At 45.3% G+C, this 14,330-nt stretch overlaps 1 protein-coding gene across 2 annotated transcripts in view; it reads right to left on the bottom strand.

Annotated features, from left to right (window-relative positions):
* The window catches only part of ZDHHC20 (zinc finger DHHC-type palmitoyltransferase 20), a 206,222-nt gene that overhangs the window by 40,315 nt on the left and 151,577 nt on the right, over positions 1–14,330 (bottom strand). The window contains exon 1 of one of the 2 annotated variants that reach the window (XM_035326435.1): positions 7,039–7,289. The exons of the other annotated variant lie outside the window; for it this stretch is intronic. Coding sequence (XP_035182326.1) covers positions 7,039–7,156 — 118 coding nt within the window. The 5' untranslated portion in view covers positions 7,157–7,289. Of the gene's footprint in view, positions 1–7,038; positions 7,290–14,330 lie in introns of those variants that run through there. 2 annotated transcript variants of the gene reach the window in all.

The following is a 14,330-nucleotide window of genomic DNA, read 5'->3' as shown; positions in this document are numbered from 1 at the left end:
GGCTGAACTCAAGCTTTTATTTTAAATAAAAAGGTGAAACTTAAGGAGTAATACATTAAACTGAGAAATATACATGCACAAAAATAACTCCCTAAAAATCCTATGTGCAACTTGCATCCTTTTCCAGACATCAATAAACAAAACCAAACCAGAACAACCAAACTTGCATGTTAGTTACGTGGGATTTTCCAGAAGAGAAACCAAATCTGTTGCTTTGGGCTCCTCTGCTATGCCCAGGAGAATCCCATGCCACAACCCCAGAGCTGTGAAAGCCTTCAGGTATCACCTATCCCAGCACTATGGAAATTGGTTTTGCTTCTCTGCTTTTTTTAATCCAGATTTGACAAAGGCAAAAGCACTGACTGCTTGCCAAGAAGAATTGTACAATAAATTCTCTGCATGTGTGTTAGCTACAGACAATAGCTGAGGCATTTCATGCCAGTTTTGACCCTACCACAGACAACTGCAAACCAGCTTACAACTTTGTTCAGTTCACTTCAAACAAATCCGTTCCTCTCAACTTCCCATTTAATCTGAATTGCTTCACTCTCTCTGCAGTATTAGCTTGCCTAATTCCAGATGAATTATTACTTACATCTCTATTTTTTTTTTTGTACCAATGAAGCTAAAAAAGATGAAAAAGGGATCCCTGCTTACTGCTTCACAAGAATTCCCCACTCTGGAGACAAACAGACATCAGGATGCACAAACAAAGACTGCAAAAAAAGAAAAAAAAACTGGCACAGAAACCTCACTTGATCTCTCTGTTAATCATATGATTAAAATGGTTTCGTGGCTCAGATTTAAGGCAATGCTGCACCATATATAGCAGCACAGAGAGCGTTACAGAAACTGCAGAGGCAAGGCATGCTGCTCTTGTGATCTAACGATCTTGTGAGCAGATCCTTTCTGACAATCCTGTACCCATAAGACAATTTTAACAGTCAAAAGGGAACACGAATAAGGAACTGATGAGCCATGTGGTCTTCAGAAAGAAAGGAAAAGCAGGTGCTTGGTATGCTGCAGGGGAGGAACTTGATTTTTAGCACAGATAAGAAGAGACAGTCACGAGAAGTTACAAGAAGTTCCACAAAGGAAGAGGGGGGAAGGCCCAGATTTTTGCTTGGCACAGGACAGGAGGGGCTAAACATTCCCTACAGAAAACAATTTACTGACAGCAGAAAGGGCTGATGTTGGGGAACCGGCTAAAAGAGCAGATGTTTTTGTTATGGTTTCATTGCTCCTCTTACACCTGACTCATTTTGGTGGAGATTCAGCTGATGCAGGAAAGAGGCCTGTCATTACTCGTCAAATGTTTCTATTAAACATCATATGTACACAACGGGGAGATGTTTAACAACTGAGCTGAGTTGAAAGCTCCATAAAGTGTTTCAGGAAAGGTGTTTGTAGCACTGGGAATGAAAATACATCTTTGAACAGCGGGAATTCTTACCAGTTGCTAGAGGAGTGCTGAATGAAAGGAACTGGATGAACTCTGATGTATCGATTGGGTTAAACAGGAACCCAACAAACCCTCAGCATTTACAGACACAAGTTTCGACATGCAGCTGGAATTCCTCCCATCCCTGCTCCCAGTCACAGGCAGTCTCAAGCTCCAGACGTGAAGGCAGGTACATTGCCACCTGAGTGTTTGTTGCACCTGCGACAGGTGTATGAAGAGCTCAGCTCCAATACCCGTCTTTGTAACGTTGTAAATCCTTTGATTACAGAAAGCATGTCTCCATTAAGTCATAAAAATCTGAGCTGCTAGAGAACAACGTTTTAATTATTTAAATTTCAAGCCGAACCTGAAGTTCACGATACACAGAGTCAGTGACCTCAAATTAATTACTGTCTGCTGAAAGCACGCACTTGATATTCTGGCCCTTTTATCTCAAAGCATCTTGTAGGAAGACTGGCACACCAGTAAATGATGAAGCAAAACCCCTAATTAAAACCAGAAGTGAGTTTTTGATTTGCTAGTATAACTCTAAGTGGACAGCAGCAAATTCCACCAGAACAGCTGGACAGGTAGAGGAGAGAAGTTGGTGCTCCCTGCTGGGACGTGGCAGCTCTCAGCTCAGATGCTCATTTCGTGCCTCTGGCCGCTCCCTGCATGCCTGGACCAAACCCAGGGGCACGGCTCGGCCATACAAGTGACAATGCAGGGCTGGGGCCAGGCACTGCACAGGGCTGGCAGCGAGGAGGGTGGAGCCCTTCCGCAGGCAGCGCTTGGGAAAGCAGAGAGCTAAGACAATTTCCCAAGAAACCAGGCTGAGCTAGCACCGTGGCTCTTGGAAGGGTTTTTTCATTAGAGGACTGCCCAGAGAGCAGATTTCATACCATATAAAGGGCACATGCCCACCCAGCCCTATAAACTAACATGACCAATGCAGTGCAAAGCACCAAATAAGCAGCTTGATAATCTTTCTGCCCAAGCATCTGGTTTTCCAACACATCTGTATCCAGCCTGAGCACCTTGGCAGGAATGCTACTTATTCCTAACAACAGAAGAGGTTCTCGTTTCAGATGACAATCCACGTGCCTGAGCCAAGACACAACAACAGAACCAGCCGTGTCCACGGCATTTTAATTTCCTTATTTTGAAATTCACAAGAGAGGCACAGAAGCACAGTTAACTGTTACTAATGATCCGACGTGTTTAATTAGCTGTACATTCTCCTGAAGAGGAACCCCCTGCTCCTCAGGGAATGGATTTGCACGCCTAACATGCCAACGCTGCAGCGTAGTGCTGATACTTTCGCTTTTGCTGTGGGCAGAAATCAGAAGTTACTGAGCTGCTGCTGCTTACACCACGTTGCCACTGCTTCCTAACTACTGCAGTCACATTTTGGGAAGAGATTTCTTCTTGGTATCTTCCTGAGGAGGCAGATAGAATTACCTTCCCTCTGTGTATGCAGACTCTTTAAACAGGAGCATTACAATGGATCACCGAGGGCTTCTCATGTTGGCAATGCTTTGGGGAAATCAGAGCCATCTCCCTCCTTAAAAGGGCCACTGCAGCCTTCAGAATAACAAATTAAGTTTGTACCATTAGCACCAAGTTATGAATTCCAAACTGCAGACTGCTTTGTTTGCCAAGATTTTAGGCACGTTAGATGTTACGCTGCATTAAAAAAGCAAACTGCTCTGCAAGTAGGTGCTATGAAAGTACACAGAGCTAATTACTCCCGCAGCTTTCAAAATCACAGTTTTCCAGGCTTTGAGGAATTTAAGGCATGGAAACATTTATAAAAGGCCAGTACGTTCCTAAACCAGACAATTCTCCTTTTAACTAGCCTTGGTTCTCCTGGTCTGAGTTTTCAGAACATACAGTTTTAGCTAGAGAAGTAAAATGCTACCCTTAACAAGATTTTTGTTTTTATATGTAAAACCAGCCAATAACCTTAGTTATGATCTGCAGAAAACTCAGCCAAAGTTAACACCTTTCTCAGTGCAGACCGCACTACCGAATTCTGCCAGTGCTTTAGGAAAAGGGTTGTCTGTATGAAACAGGCTGGTTTCACCCACCACCTTACAAATGTCAAAACAGCGACTTCTGACCGTGGTCCGGCCAGGCTGCGTTACAGCTGCTCACCCACAAAAAGGTTTTGAGGATGGAGGGAGAGGTAATGAGATGCAAGTCAGCCTGAAGTGAAAATGAGCCCCAGGAGAAGAGCTCTGCTCACGCTGAGCTTCTGAGGGGATGTGGCGACCAGAAACAATCGGTTCAATTCACTAACAACATAATAAAGGCATTGTTTGCAAAAGCGATGTTAAAAGCAAAACATGTTTTGATAACAAGAAAGAACACAAGAAGTGGTTTCAGACTAATGGAAAGCTATTTTACAACTGCCCATGCATAACTCGAGGTGTGCTTTCTTACAAATGGAGCTCCCTGCAAGTTACATGTAGAAAGAAAAAAGAATTGAGTAAGAAAGTGTTCATTCATGTTTTTCTCCTTTAATGCATTTAAAGGAAATCTGAATGAGATGTGGCCACGAGCCTTTTGCACTTCCTTCAGCTATGTGAGTTCACAGTTCTTCCCACTCTGCTGACATTCCCTCGCCTTCTATCCATTTGGTGAGAAAAGGGCATTTTCACCCTTCCATTACTTTAATAGCTAGCTTACCAGCTGGATCACAACTACACAGCAACAGGGGTCTAAAACGGCCAGCATTCACCCCTGTACTGCCGCAACGCTTCTGAGAAATACAACGATGTTTCTATGGGAGGAAAACAACAGAAGAGCTCATGCTGGGAACCTCCTTTCATCTTACCCATACCATTCCTCCTTGGTGTTCACAGGCCGTACGTCAGTAACATAATTAACGGTTGTAGAAGTGGCATAACCAAGTAAACGCATGCTGGTGGTGAATTACAGAGCAAGCCTGAGTCCTTCAGACACCAATCACAGGACACTGAGCAGTAGGGGAATGTCCTAGTGGAGGAGAGTGGGGCAAGCGGTGCTGGGAAGCAAAACTGAAAGGAAAAAGAGTGATGGGATAGAAGAAGCAGCCCTGATTTACTACACCATCTTCTACTTTGATTAGTAAGAATATTTTATGATGCTACATTACACTTAGCTTACTACTACACTTACTAACTGAATACATATGTTTAACTTTTAATTCATGAGCAGGGACACAAAGGAGGAAAACAAACAGGATGGAAGAAATAGCTGGAGAGAACAAAGGCCTTCTTTCTTCCTGTTTCCTTGTAAGCTTCACATCTTAGTAATTACCCAACCTTTACAAATAACCTTGGAAAAAAACACACTGGTGTCTGTGTGGTTACAATTTCTGTATTACTCAGTCTTTACACATTTTTTTCTATTTTGTTTCCTCTTTTCTAAAACTTTCCTTCTTCCGTCTGTCTTTCCTTTACCCAGGCACACATCAGCTGCATATTGTGCCCTTTGCTAAAGGCAGCCACAGAAGTGCAACAAGACATAAAGCCCTGCTTCTGCGCCTGCTGTATAGGCACATCTGCAGAGACCAATGTCACTTCATTCATTAGCAGCGCGTTAATTGCATCCTAGCTCCTCTTCACAGTACACACTGCAGTAGTTTTCAAGCCAAAATAAAACATATGGAGCACAGGGAGAAAGTAAACATACCTGCCAAAAGAAACAGAAAATCCCGTATTTTGCTACAAATCCTCTCTGTGCTTGTTTGATCTTAAATGCAGCGTAATAGCAAAGCCAAAAAAGGGGAAGGAAAAAGCTGGGGCGAGCAGGGGGGAGACTCGACCACAAACAAGCTCAGAAAAAATACCTTCCTCTTCCTCGAGGAGCTGACCTTTCATCAAAAGTACAAAGAAAATTCAACAGAAGGTTAAAAATAATAATAAAAAGTCAATCAGAAAAAAAAAAAAAACTCACAGGAAAACAAATCTTGGTCACCAAGTACCATTTTGACATTTAACAACTGCTGTCAGTGACAGCAGTAAAAATCAATAGGTAATTTTCTTACTAAATGACCACTTTTCCTTAATAGCCTGCATCTGCAGACGTTAAAAATAAAGCTGATTTGTGAGCAAGAAGTGCCAGACGTCTAGAAACCAGATTTATAGATGTGAAAGTTCTCACATAAACAGGAACCAGTCCTTTCAATAATTTTCACACAAACGAAACTGTGCTGAATTTGGCAGGACTTTCTGTGGCCCTCTATGCCTGCAAAGGTCTTCCGTAAGATCAGGGTCAAAGACATTATTTTTAACAAAATGATTCACCAGCAACCAACCCGGACCCACTCTGTGATCAAGACACAGAGCTGGGACTTGGGGGATCGAGGTCCTGTCCCTGATTCAGCCAGAGATCACCAACGCAACCCTGAGCAAGCCACTTAATCTCTTGAATTTCTGTTATTTATTTATGAGAAGAAACACATAACCCTGGCCTGCCTTAAGCTGCAACAGTCAGACTTCAATCAACTGTAAAACAAACATAAGTCCATAACCTCACACAGCCCCTCTCAGGACTACTGCACCAACCACCCAGGCCCTCCAAACTGCAGTATTATCTAAAAGCTATCCAAAACCTAAGTTCTGTGGACCAAAAAAACCCCACCCAAAACCTCGATTATTTCTAAAGGCCAGATATCTGTACAAGTTTAGGGCTATCAAAGCAACTATTTTACACAAAGAGCGATCAGTGTAAGGACCCAGACAGCAGTACACCTATGCACCCAGTTTAAAACAGTCCTGGTTCAACAAGTCTGGTTGTGTATCCCTGTATTTTTGCATTTATCCTGCATGGGTAAATATCCTCCTGAACCAGCCTTTAAGTTCCTCCTAAAGCCAGAAAAGGGTAAATATCATCCTGACTGACACCGACTACAAATAAGCTTTACATAACGCCGAACCCTACCACCACCTGCCTTGACGCAGCCCGACAAGCCCGTAAGCCCCAAATCCCGCTTAGGGAGGATGTTTCCAGCCTAATTACACCTCAATGACAGCGGGGTCCGGGACTGCTCATTAGAAGGGGCAAAAGGGAGTACAACTAGACATGTTCAAGTAGTTATGTGGTACATGAGGAAGTTCCGGATCGGCTTCAAATAATCGAAATAGGAAGGAGAAGGGGAAACTTCTCCTGTGCGGCAGGAGTTGTGAGGGGCAGGGACACCCCCACGGCCCCGGTAGGGACCCTAAAGGGGGCTGCCGGAGCCCGGGGATGGGCTCTCTGCCCCTCATCGTCCCCCTGAGGCTCCTGTCCCCACACACCGTGCCCCGTCCCCCCGCCGGGCCTCCGCCGCCATGAGGCGCCTGAGGGCGGGCAGAGCCCTGCCGAGCCCCCTCCCGCCCTCCGCCACAGAGGCAACAGGTAAACCCGGCTCCTCTGCCCCCCGCCCCGGGGCTGGGGTCTTCCCCTCCAGGAGGGAAAATCAAACCCCCTCCGGGGCAAAAGGAACCCCTCCGGGGCTGCCCCCTCTCCGCAGCGCCGGGGAGAGGCCCCGTGAGGGCGGCGGGAGGCGAGGGGTCCCCGCGGGCGGCCGGCAGCCCCTCGCCCTCCCGTCCCTCTCTCCCCGCACTCACACACACACAGCTCCACCACGTAGGCGTAGTACGACCAGGCCACGACCAGGGCGATGAAGGCCACGGGCACCCAGGCCAGCACCTTCTGGCAGCACTTGAGGACGTGGGACGGCGCCATTTTCCTCGCCGAGCCCCCGCAGGAGGAGGCATCGGCGGCGGCGCTGCACGGGCGGCGGCGGCGGTTGCAGCAACGGCCGCCGCTGCGGAGCCGGCCCCGGGCGGCGCGGGCAGGCCCTGGGCGGGCCGCAGTGGGCGGGCGATGGGCGGCCCCGGCGCTCCGCCGCCTCCCGCACCGGGCTGCGAGCCCCCCAAAAGCTGCTTACATCGCCCCACCTCCCCCGAGGTGTGCCCCCTTTTAAACAGTTAATAAAGAACTTGGGGCGAAAAGGGGTTGCAGAGGTGCTCGGGGCGCTCGGCTGCGGGCCGTGGAGGTGTTGAGTGGGGATGGTGGGTTTGGTTGTAGGGCTTCGTAGGCTGGAGGAGTCGCTGAAGGAGGTTTCATGCCTCACAGCAGCTTGACAGTGTCTCGTAAAAGTGGGCTCATTAAATGTCAGGCTTGCAGAACAGCAGTCTGAACCGTAACCAACACGCAACGTTTCGTGGACACAGCAGTCATGCATCAGCAAGTCTGCTGCTTGGCGTTGTTCTCCTCTAGCCAAATCCCCAGCCTGAAATCTCATTGCGGCTCTGTGCTTTTTGCAGGCTGGTGGCAGCCCTGGCCCTGTGTGTGGGTCTGTCCCTGCAGTCACGCAGAAGGACGGGGCCAGGCCTCGTGCTGACACAGTCAGCATGCTCGTGGGGCTCTAATGGCTTGTTGAGTATAGCAAAGTACGGAGTTTCTTTATAAAGAACTTACTAGACTATTTGCCAAAATTCAGTTAATGCCTCTGAACTGTGGGCCCTCCCATGACCTTCCAGAAATGCATTTCTTCAGCTGCATTGCTTTGCAGGAATCAACTTTCTTTACTGCCAACTCTCTTTAATATTGACATTTTTAACGTATAAAATTTTTAGCTTCACTGCAGCCTCGCTATTGGTAGAATCCTGAGACTGAAAGGAATCGGCCTGTGACATGGCAAAATCCCCATTTGTCTCCAAAATAAGAGGGTGCTCTTCTGTGTGGGTTCAGCTGATAAAGCTGCTGAATGCGACCTGTGACGGGCAGCTGGGCGCTTTGGAGAAGTATCCAAACGTGACATTGCACAGCCACGTTGTGAATCACAGACTGGCCGAGGTGGGAAGGGACCTCTGGAGATCTCCCAGTCCAACCCCCTGCCGAGCAGGATCACCTAGAGCACATTGCGCAGGATGGCATCCAGGCGGGGTTTGGATATCTCCAGAGAAGGAGACCCCACAGCCTCTCTGGGCAGCCTGTCCCAGTGCTCTGTCACTTCAGAGTACAGAAGTGCCACCTCGTATCCAGCCGGAACCTCCTGGGCTTCAGTTTGTGCCCGGTGTCCCTCGCCCTGTCGCGGGGCTGTCACACGGCATCGCCGTCCCGCGGGACACCGGCACCACCTGGTGGCGGCCGCGGGCACCGGCGGGCCCCGGGCCCCTGGACATCACCAGGGCTGACACGGAACAACCAAAGCGATGTTGGGTGCAGGTCTGGGCTCCCCGCTAAAAGAGGGACGTAGGATTTTTAGAGAGGGTCCAGCGGAGAGCCACGAAGATGATGAAGGGTTTGAAGCATCTGTCCTGTGAGGAAAGACTAAGCGAGCTGGGCCTGTTAAGAGAAGAGGAGATTGAGGGGGGATCTTACCAACCTCTACAAATACCTGAGGGGACAATGCAAAGAGGATGGGGCCAAACTCTTCTCAGCGGCAGCCAGTGAAAGGACAAGGGGTAATGGCTATACCACAGGAGGTGTCATCACCATAGAACTCCTTTATGGTTTGGGTGACAGAGCACTGGGACAGGCTGCCCAGAGAGGTTGTGGAGTCTCCTTCTCTGGAGATATTCAAACCCCACCTGGATGCCATCCTGTGCAATTAAGAAATAGTTAGGTGATCCTAGCTTGATCCTGCTTGGCAGAGAGGTCGGACTAGATGATCTTCAGAGGTTCCTTCCAACCTCGGCCATTCTGTGATTCTGTCTGTACTACAACCAAATAGTTATATCAGCCTACATATGGTGCAGGTTAATTTGGGACACTGAGCATATCAAAAAACAAAAATTACTAATAATCCTGTAATATGTGAGATGAAATCAGGAACTGGAATGTCAGAAATGATTTTTTCTAGAATATATTCACAGTGGGCCTCTTCTATACTGACTGCCTGGCATCCTGATGGCCTGGAGCACATTGTGGAAACAGTATAGAAGGCATGGGCACATCTGTCATTTATTAAATGGTCCTAAACTTGTTTGATACTGAAATGCTCACAGCTATACTAAGGAAAATGGGAGGAATGTTGAATCCCATACAAAGTAATTCAATAACAAATTTTGGGTGGTTATCTGTTGCTGCAACAATGACAACGACTTGGGATAGCCAAAAGAGGCAGATGGCAAAAGTGACTGCCAATCGAACTGAAAATACCTCTCAGGCATTAAATTGAGCAGTATTTCTGGCTGTTTATTGTACCAAGCATGACTGCTGGCCACTGAAACTGTGAACCAGTGGTTAGATTTATTTATTTTTTTGGAAAGGGTTAATTCCTTTCTCATGGGCAATGCAGGAGAGATTGTATGTTATGAGGGTCAACAGATGAGTGGTAGTAATTTTCAGCTTGGCAGTGGGATGGTTCTTTGACAACGGGATGGTAATGGTCACTTGTGGACTTATTAAAGGAGGAGTATGGTCCGTGGGATATAAAACCTTGCATTAGCTTACTGAATGTCTCAGGTGAAGGGCTGTGGGAACCTGATTTACAAGGGGAATGGGTACATATAGTAAGACCTTAAGTTTAACCAATCACAGTTAGAAATGAACAATTTCACAGCATGAGCTTTCTGCTAAGCTCTGTGGTCCACAGTATCTCCACATCGGTGGGAACAAAGCAGACTGGTAGTCCCAGTCTCCAACAGAAGATCATGGTAGGACCGCGGATGCCTCCACGCTGTAGGCATGCTGACCTGCAGACCCAAACTCTCCAGGACACCAAAGGGAAGCCCCCTTGGACAGTCCTGCTGGACTCCTTCTGCTTCCTGCCCAGAAGACTTGGGGTGGGAAGGTGAAGTGAGGAGGAGTGGGCTTGAACCCTGAGGTCACCGTGAAGTAGTGGAGAAGGAGGGTGATGAGACTGTAATGCAATAGTTGTTGGGTGTAATCTGTAAGATTTAAGAATTATCATTAGTTTTATAGTTGTGTGTGCTTTTAACCATTTAATTGCTTTATTAATTTCTTAGTAGTGTATCATTCAATCAATAAACATTGTACTCTCAAGCCTGCAGCTTGTGGTAACTCTGCATTCACCCATTACCTATGCGTGTCACTTGTGTGCTTAACGAACATCTTTTCACATGTTTCAGTACAGAGCTGCAGAAACATCCTGAGTGTGATTTCAAAGAAGTCTGACACTGACAAAGCTGGAAGCTGTGACATGGTTTTACCAGAATTGCTCCTGTGCCTGGGTGCTGTATCTGTTCTGGGTCAGACAGGTGCTTTAGCTGTGATGGAAAGCCAGTGATAGATGTGTAAGCCTAGGAGAAAGATGATTTTTGACCAGCTATTGTCCAGTAACATTTCTGAGCAGTGTTTTTCCATCCTGGGAGGAAATGAAGTAGAACTGAATCAAACAAGGTTGTGAGGCAGCAGGGAGGGACTGCTTGTCCCAGATGGCCTGCCCCCACCCAAGGAATTGCATTGCACAAGGAACCCCTTGGCACAGCTGACAGGGAGTAACATCTTCCACTTCTCAGAGCCATCTGGGATGTATCTACAAGGGCTTCCTAGGCAGAAACCAATTCCTTGACTAGATGCCAAGCAGGATGGAAACAAGCTCTGCTAGAAATCAACTGCACGCCTCTTTGGCCTCAAGCCACAGCACTGCAGCTAGTCCAAAGTCAGCTGCCACACGCGTGGTGAGGGACAAGCGATGACACGTGGGAGCAGGTTCTGGGAAGCTGAGCAGCAACTGAGAATGCTCACCTCGCTCATCTCTTCCAGAGGTATGTTGGGCTGTTTATTAAGTTTGTGCAGCTTGGCAGGACCAGGTGGCAAAATTTACTGCACTGCAAATTATTGTATCATCCCTTAAAACATTTTTTTTTTAAAACAACTACCAACTTTTGCTACCCTTTAGAAAGGTGCCTTACAGCAAAACACTGCAAACACTCCTGTTTTTCAGACTTTCTCACTGTACTATCTAGCCCTCAGCATCTACAATAGCTTCATCTCCATTTTGCTTCTGTACTTTTTCCTCTGAGTAGCTCATCTCAAATTCCAGGAACAAGCCATCCCCAAGCAGGAGCATCCCAGCAACCTCTTAGATGGAGGCTGATGCAAAGTAATCATGTGGCTCATTAGGAATCTTATTTATTTGCTGCTGGTAATAACAGACAAATCCATTTTTTGTAGGCTTCATTTTTCTGATATATGCATAAAACCAAATGAGATGGTGTAAATACTAGCTCTTCACGTTCCAGTACAGCTTGTATAATCTTGTATACATTAACTGTGAGTGATTAGTTGCCCTTGTTTGAACTGGAACTTGTTTTGCTCAAACAGCATTTGAAACATTTAATTTCAGCTGCATTGATTTATTCCTTGCTTTCCTAGCATCCTTTTGTTCAGTCATATTCATGTCTCCTAAATTATAGTTCTTTGGAGTAGCATTTAAAAGAGCTTTGCTTCTTTTACCTTTAGGACCTATCATTTAAAGAGTCTCCTTTTCTTTTGAAATCTCCTTTTCTAAAACCTTTTGGTATCATTCCTTTTCAGCAGTGAATATACTGATTCATTCTGTGACTCAGCTCCAGTTGCGCTAGGAATTACCTCGTGTACATTATTTAAGAGAGACACAGAAAGTTTTTAATAATGTTTATTCTTCCAGTAGTATAAATTTCAAAGTAGATAAGGTGCCACATAATTAAAAAAAAAAATCTGTATTCTGAAAAAAAAGAGAAATAAAACCCACCATAATGACAAGTCTTCTTCTTCTTCTTCTTCTTTTTCTTATTATTTTTTTGGGGGGGTGTGATTTAGAGCTACTAATTATTCCATTTGAGAATATTAAAACTGACACATTTTTGCTAATGTGGTGGATGTGAGGCATACAGTCCAACAGTCCTGCAGTCCTTTCTTTCTCCAGGAAATTGCTTGTTCTTATTTCATACTCTACTTCCTTAAGGTCCCAATTCATAAAAGATTTAATACAGCTCCTTTCTAAGAGTTTTCAGCCTTCATATAAAATAGCACTTTGAAGTATAAAAAAAGTGTCCAAATGCAAATACTCTTACTCAGGGTCCATTAAAATTTATGACTAAAGAAGACATTTCTAAAGTACAAGTTCATTCTAGTGAAGCTCATCTTCTTTGCTCCCTTTGTAGCTCATGGAGAAAGAGAGTTCCTCCAGAGGGTGGTTTGGAGCGGTCCGCGAGTGTCTGAAATCCCAGACATTTCTCTGTGTTGACTACAGGATAGCCCTCCTCCCTGATTTTCAAATCTCCGTGTTTGAAACGAGGCCAAGACAAATCCTACATTTTGCAAGGTGCAGAGTACGTACTCCCAGAGCCTGTCATCTTCCACCTTATTTCCACGCCTTGGTCAGTGTGGAAAGGCAGGCCACGCTCAGCCAGGGGCTGAAAAGGAGAGCACAAGCATCCCGTTGGGTTCCTGGGTGTGAAAAAGCATGGCCTTTTGCTCTCTGAGGAATGAGGTGTTCTTTCTCAAACCTCCCAGGTGGGTTAGGCAGCTTTGGGAGGCCAGTGCACAGAAGCAGCAGTGTGGTTCCTGGGGATGGTGAGGAGAGCTCTGCACCAGGGCTTTCTGGTTAATGAACTGAAAACTTTATTAACTAAGCCAATACCAGCCTAATGGGAAATCTGCCTCTACACATGCTGCATAATTTTTACATTATTGAACCAACTAGGAATTGTTTAATCAACAAAGACAGCAGGAAACCTTCAAAAAGCAGAAGAGTGAAGTGTACGGCTTGTTTGTGAATTAATTTTGTTCATGCTCAAGTCTCACAGGTTTCCTTTCCTCAAGAGGACTTTCTATCTGAAGATGTTGGGCAACATCTTCAGTTTCTCTAGGAGGAATTTCTGTGGTGGCTAGGTGCTATCAGTGTGTGTCCACCAGTTTCATCCTCATGCTTCCCTTGTGACCAGCTGTGTTACAGGAGCTGCTGCTCAGTCAGTGAGGATCTCCGTAATAATGACCACAACACCGCTTGCTGGGATACATCCCCTTTGTTCAGAAGGACTAACGATTTTTTCCTGCATTGGAGTAGTTTCCTGATCCAGCTGTGATTGCGTTACAGGAAAGACACAAGACATGCATGCACCATGAGGAGAAAACTGTATTTTAAAATCCCAATGTATATTTATTGATCCATCTCTATGCTTAAGTCAAAGTATGGACAATATGTCTGAATTTTGAAAAATTTCCTTTAACTATCTGATTTTTTCCCATTCTAGCCCTTTATTTGGCAGTGATCCTTTTTTGTTACATACACAGGATATGTGAAATGCCACAAAAACATAATCCATGGCCTGGCTTGTTTATCTTATTGTCTCATCTCTGTTTTCTAGATAACAGAAGAGTGTAATCTGTAAACTCTTCAGAGACAAGACGTGGTTTCTACACCCAAAATTCCACACGAGCTCTGAAACACTTTGGAGTTCAGAGACAGAATGTTTGTAATTCCCAGGCATTGGCACTGATTGAAAAAAGCTTATGTGTTCTCCATACAATGCTCGATATTGGGACTGAATATATTGTTCACACTTTCGGTAATAACTGGTTCAAAAGACACGTGGGCAGGGAAAAACAATGACAATGGAGTTCAGATCAAGAAACCAAAACTGATTTCTAGAAACAGCCAGTGAGTTTCTCTTAGTTCCATTACAACACACTGCATTTTTGCCTTTGCTTGTTTTAACAATGAAGAATTAGTATTCTTAATAGGAATTATCCGAAACTAAACTAACTGAAAGAAATTTAAAAAGTGTTGTTATGGCAATACAACATTTACAATTCAGTAAATGACTTGTATTCACCCTTGTGTATCTTTTTTAAAAAAGTTGAATCAATTTTTTGGGACCTCCACAATATGTAATGTACACATTTTTATTCCAAACAACACTCAGAAGCAACGATGGAGGTTTTTTTTTTTTTTTTTTTT

Source organism: Oxyura jamaicensis, chromosome 1 (genome assembly GCF_011077185.1).
Source record: "Oxyura jamaicensis isolate SHBP4307 breed ruddy duck chromosome 1, BPBGC_Ojam_1.0, whole genome shotgun sequence".
NCBI lineage: Eukaryota > Metazoa > Chordata > Aves > Anseriformes > Anatidae > Oxyura > Oxyura jamaicensis.
Note: the sequence above shows the minus strand (reverse complement) of the source record. Positions and strands in the feature narration are given on the sequence as shown.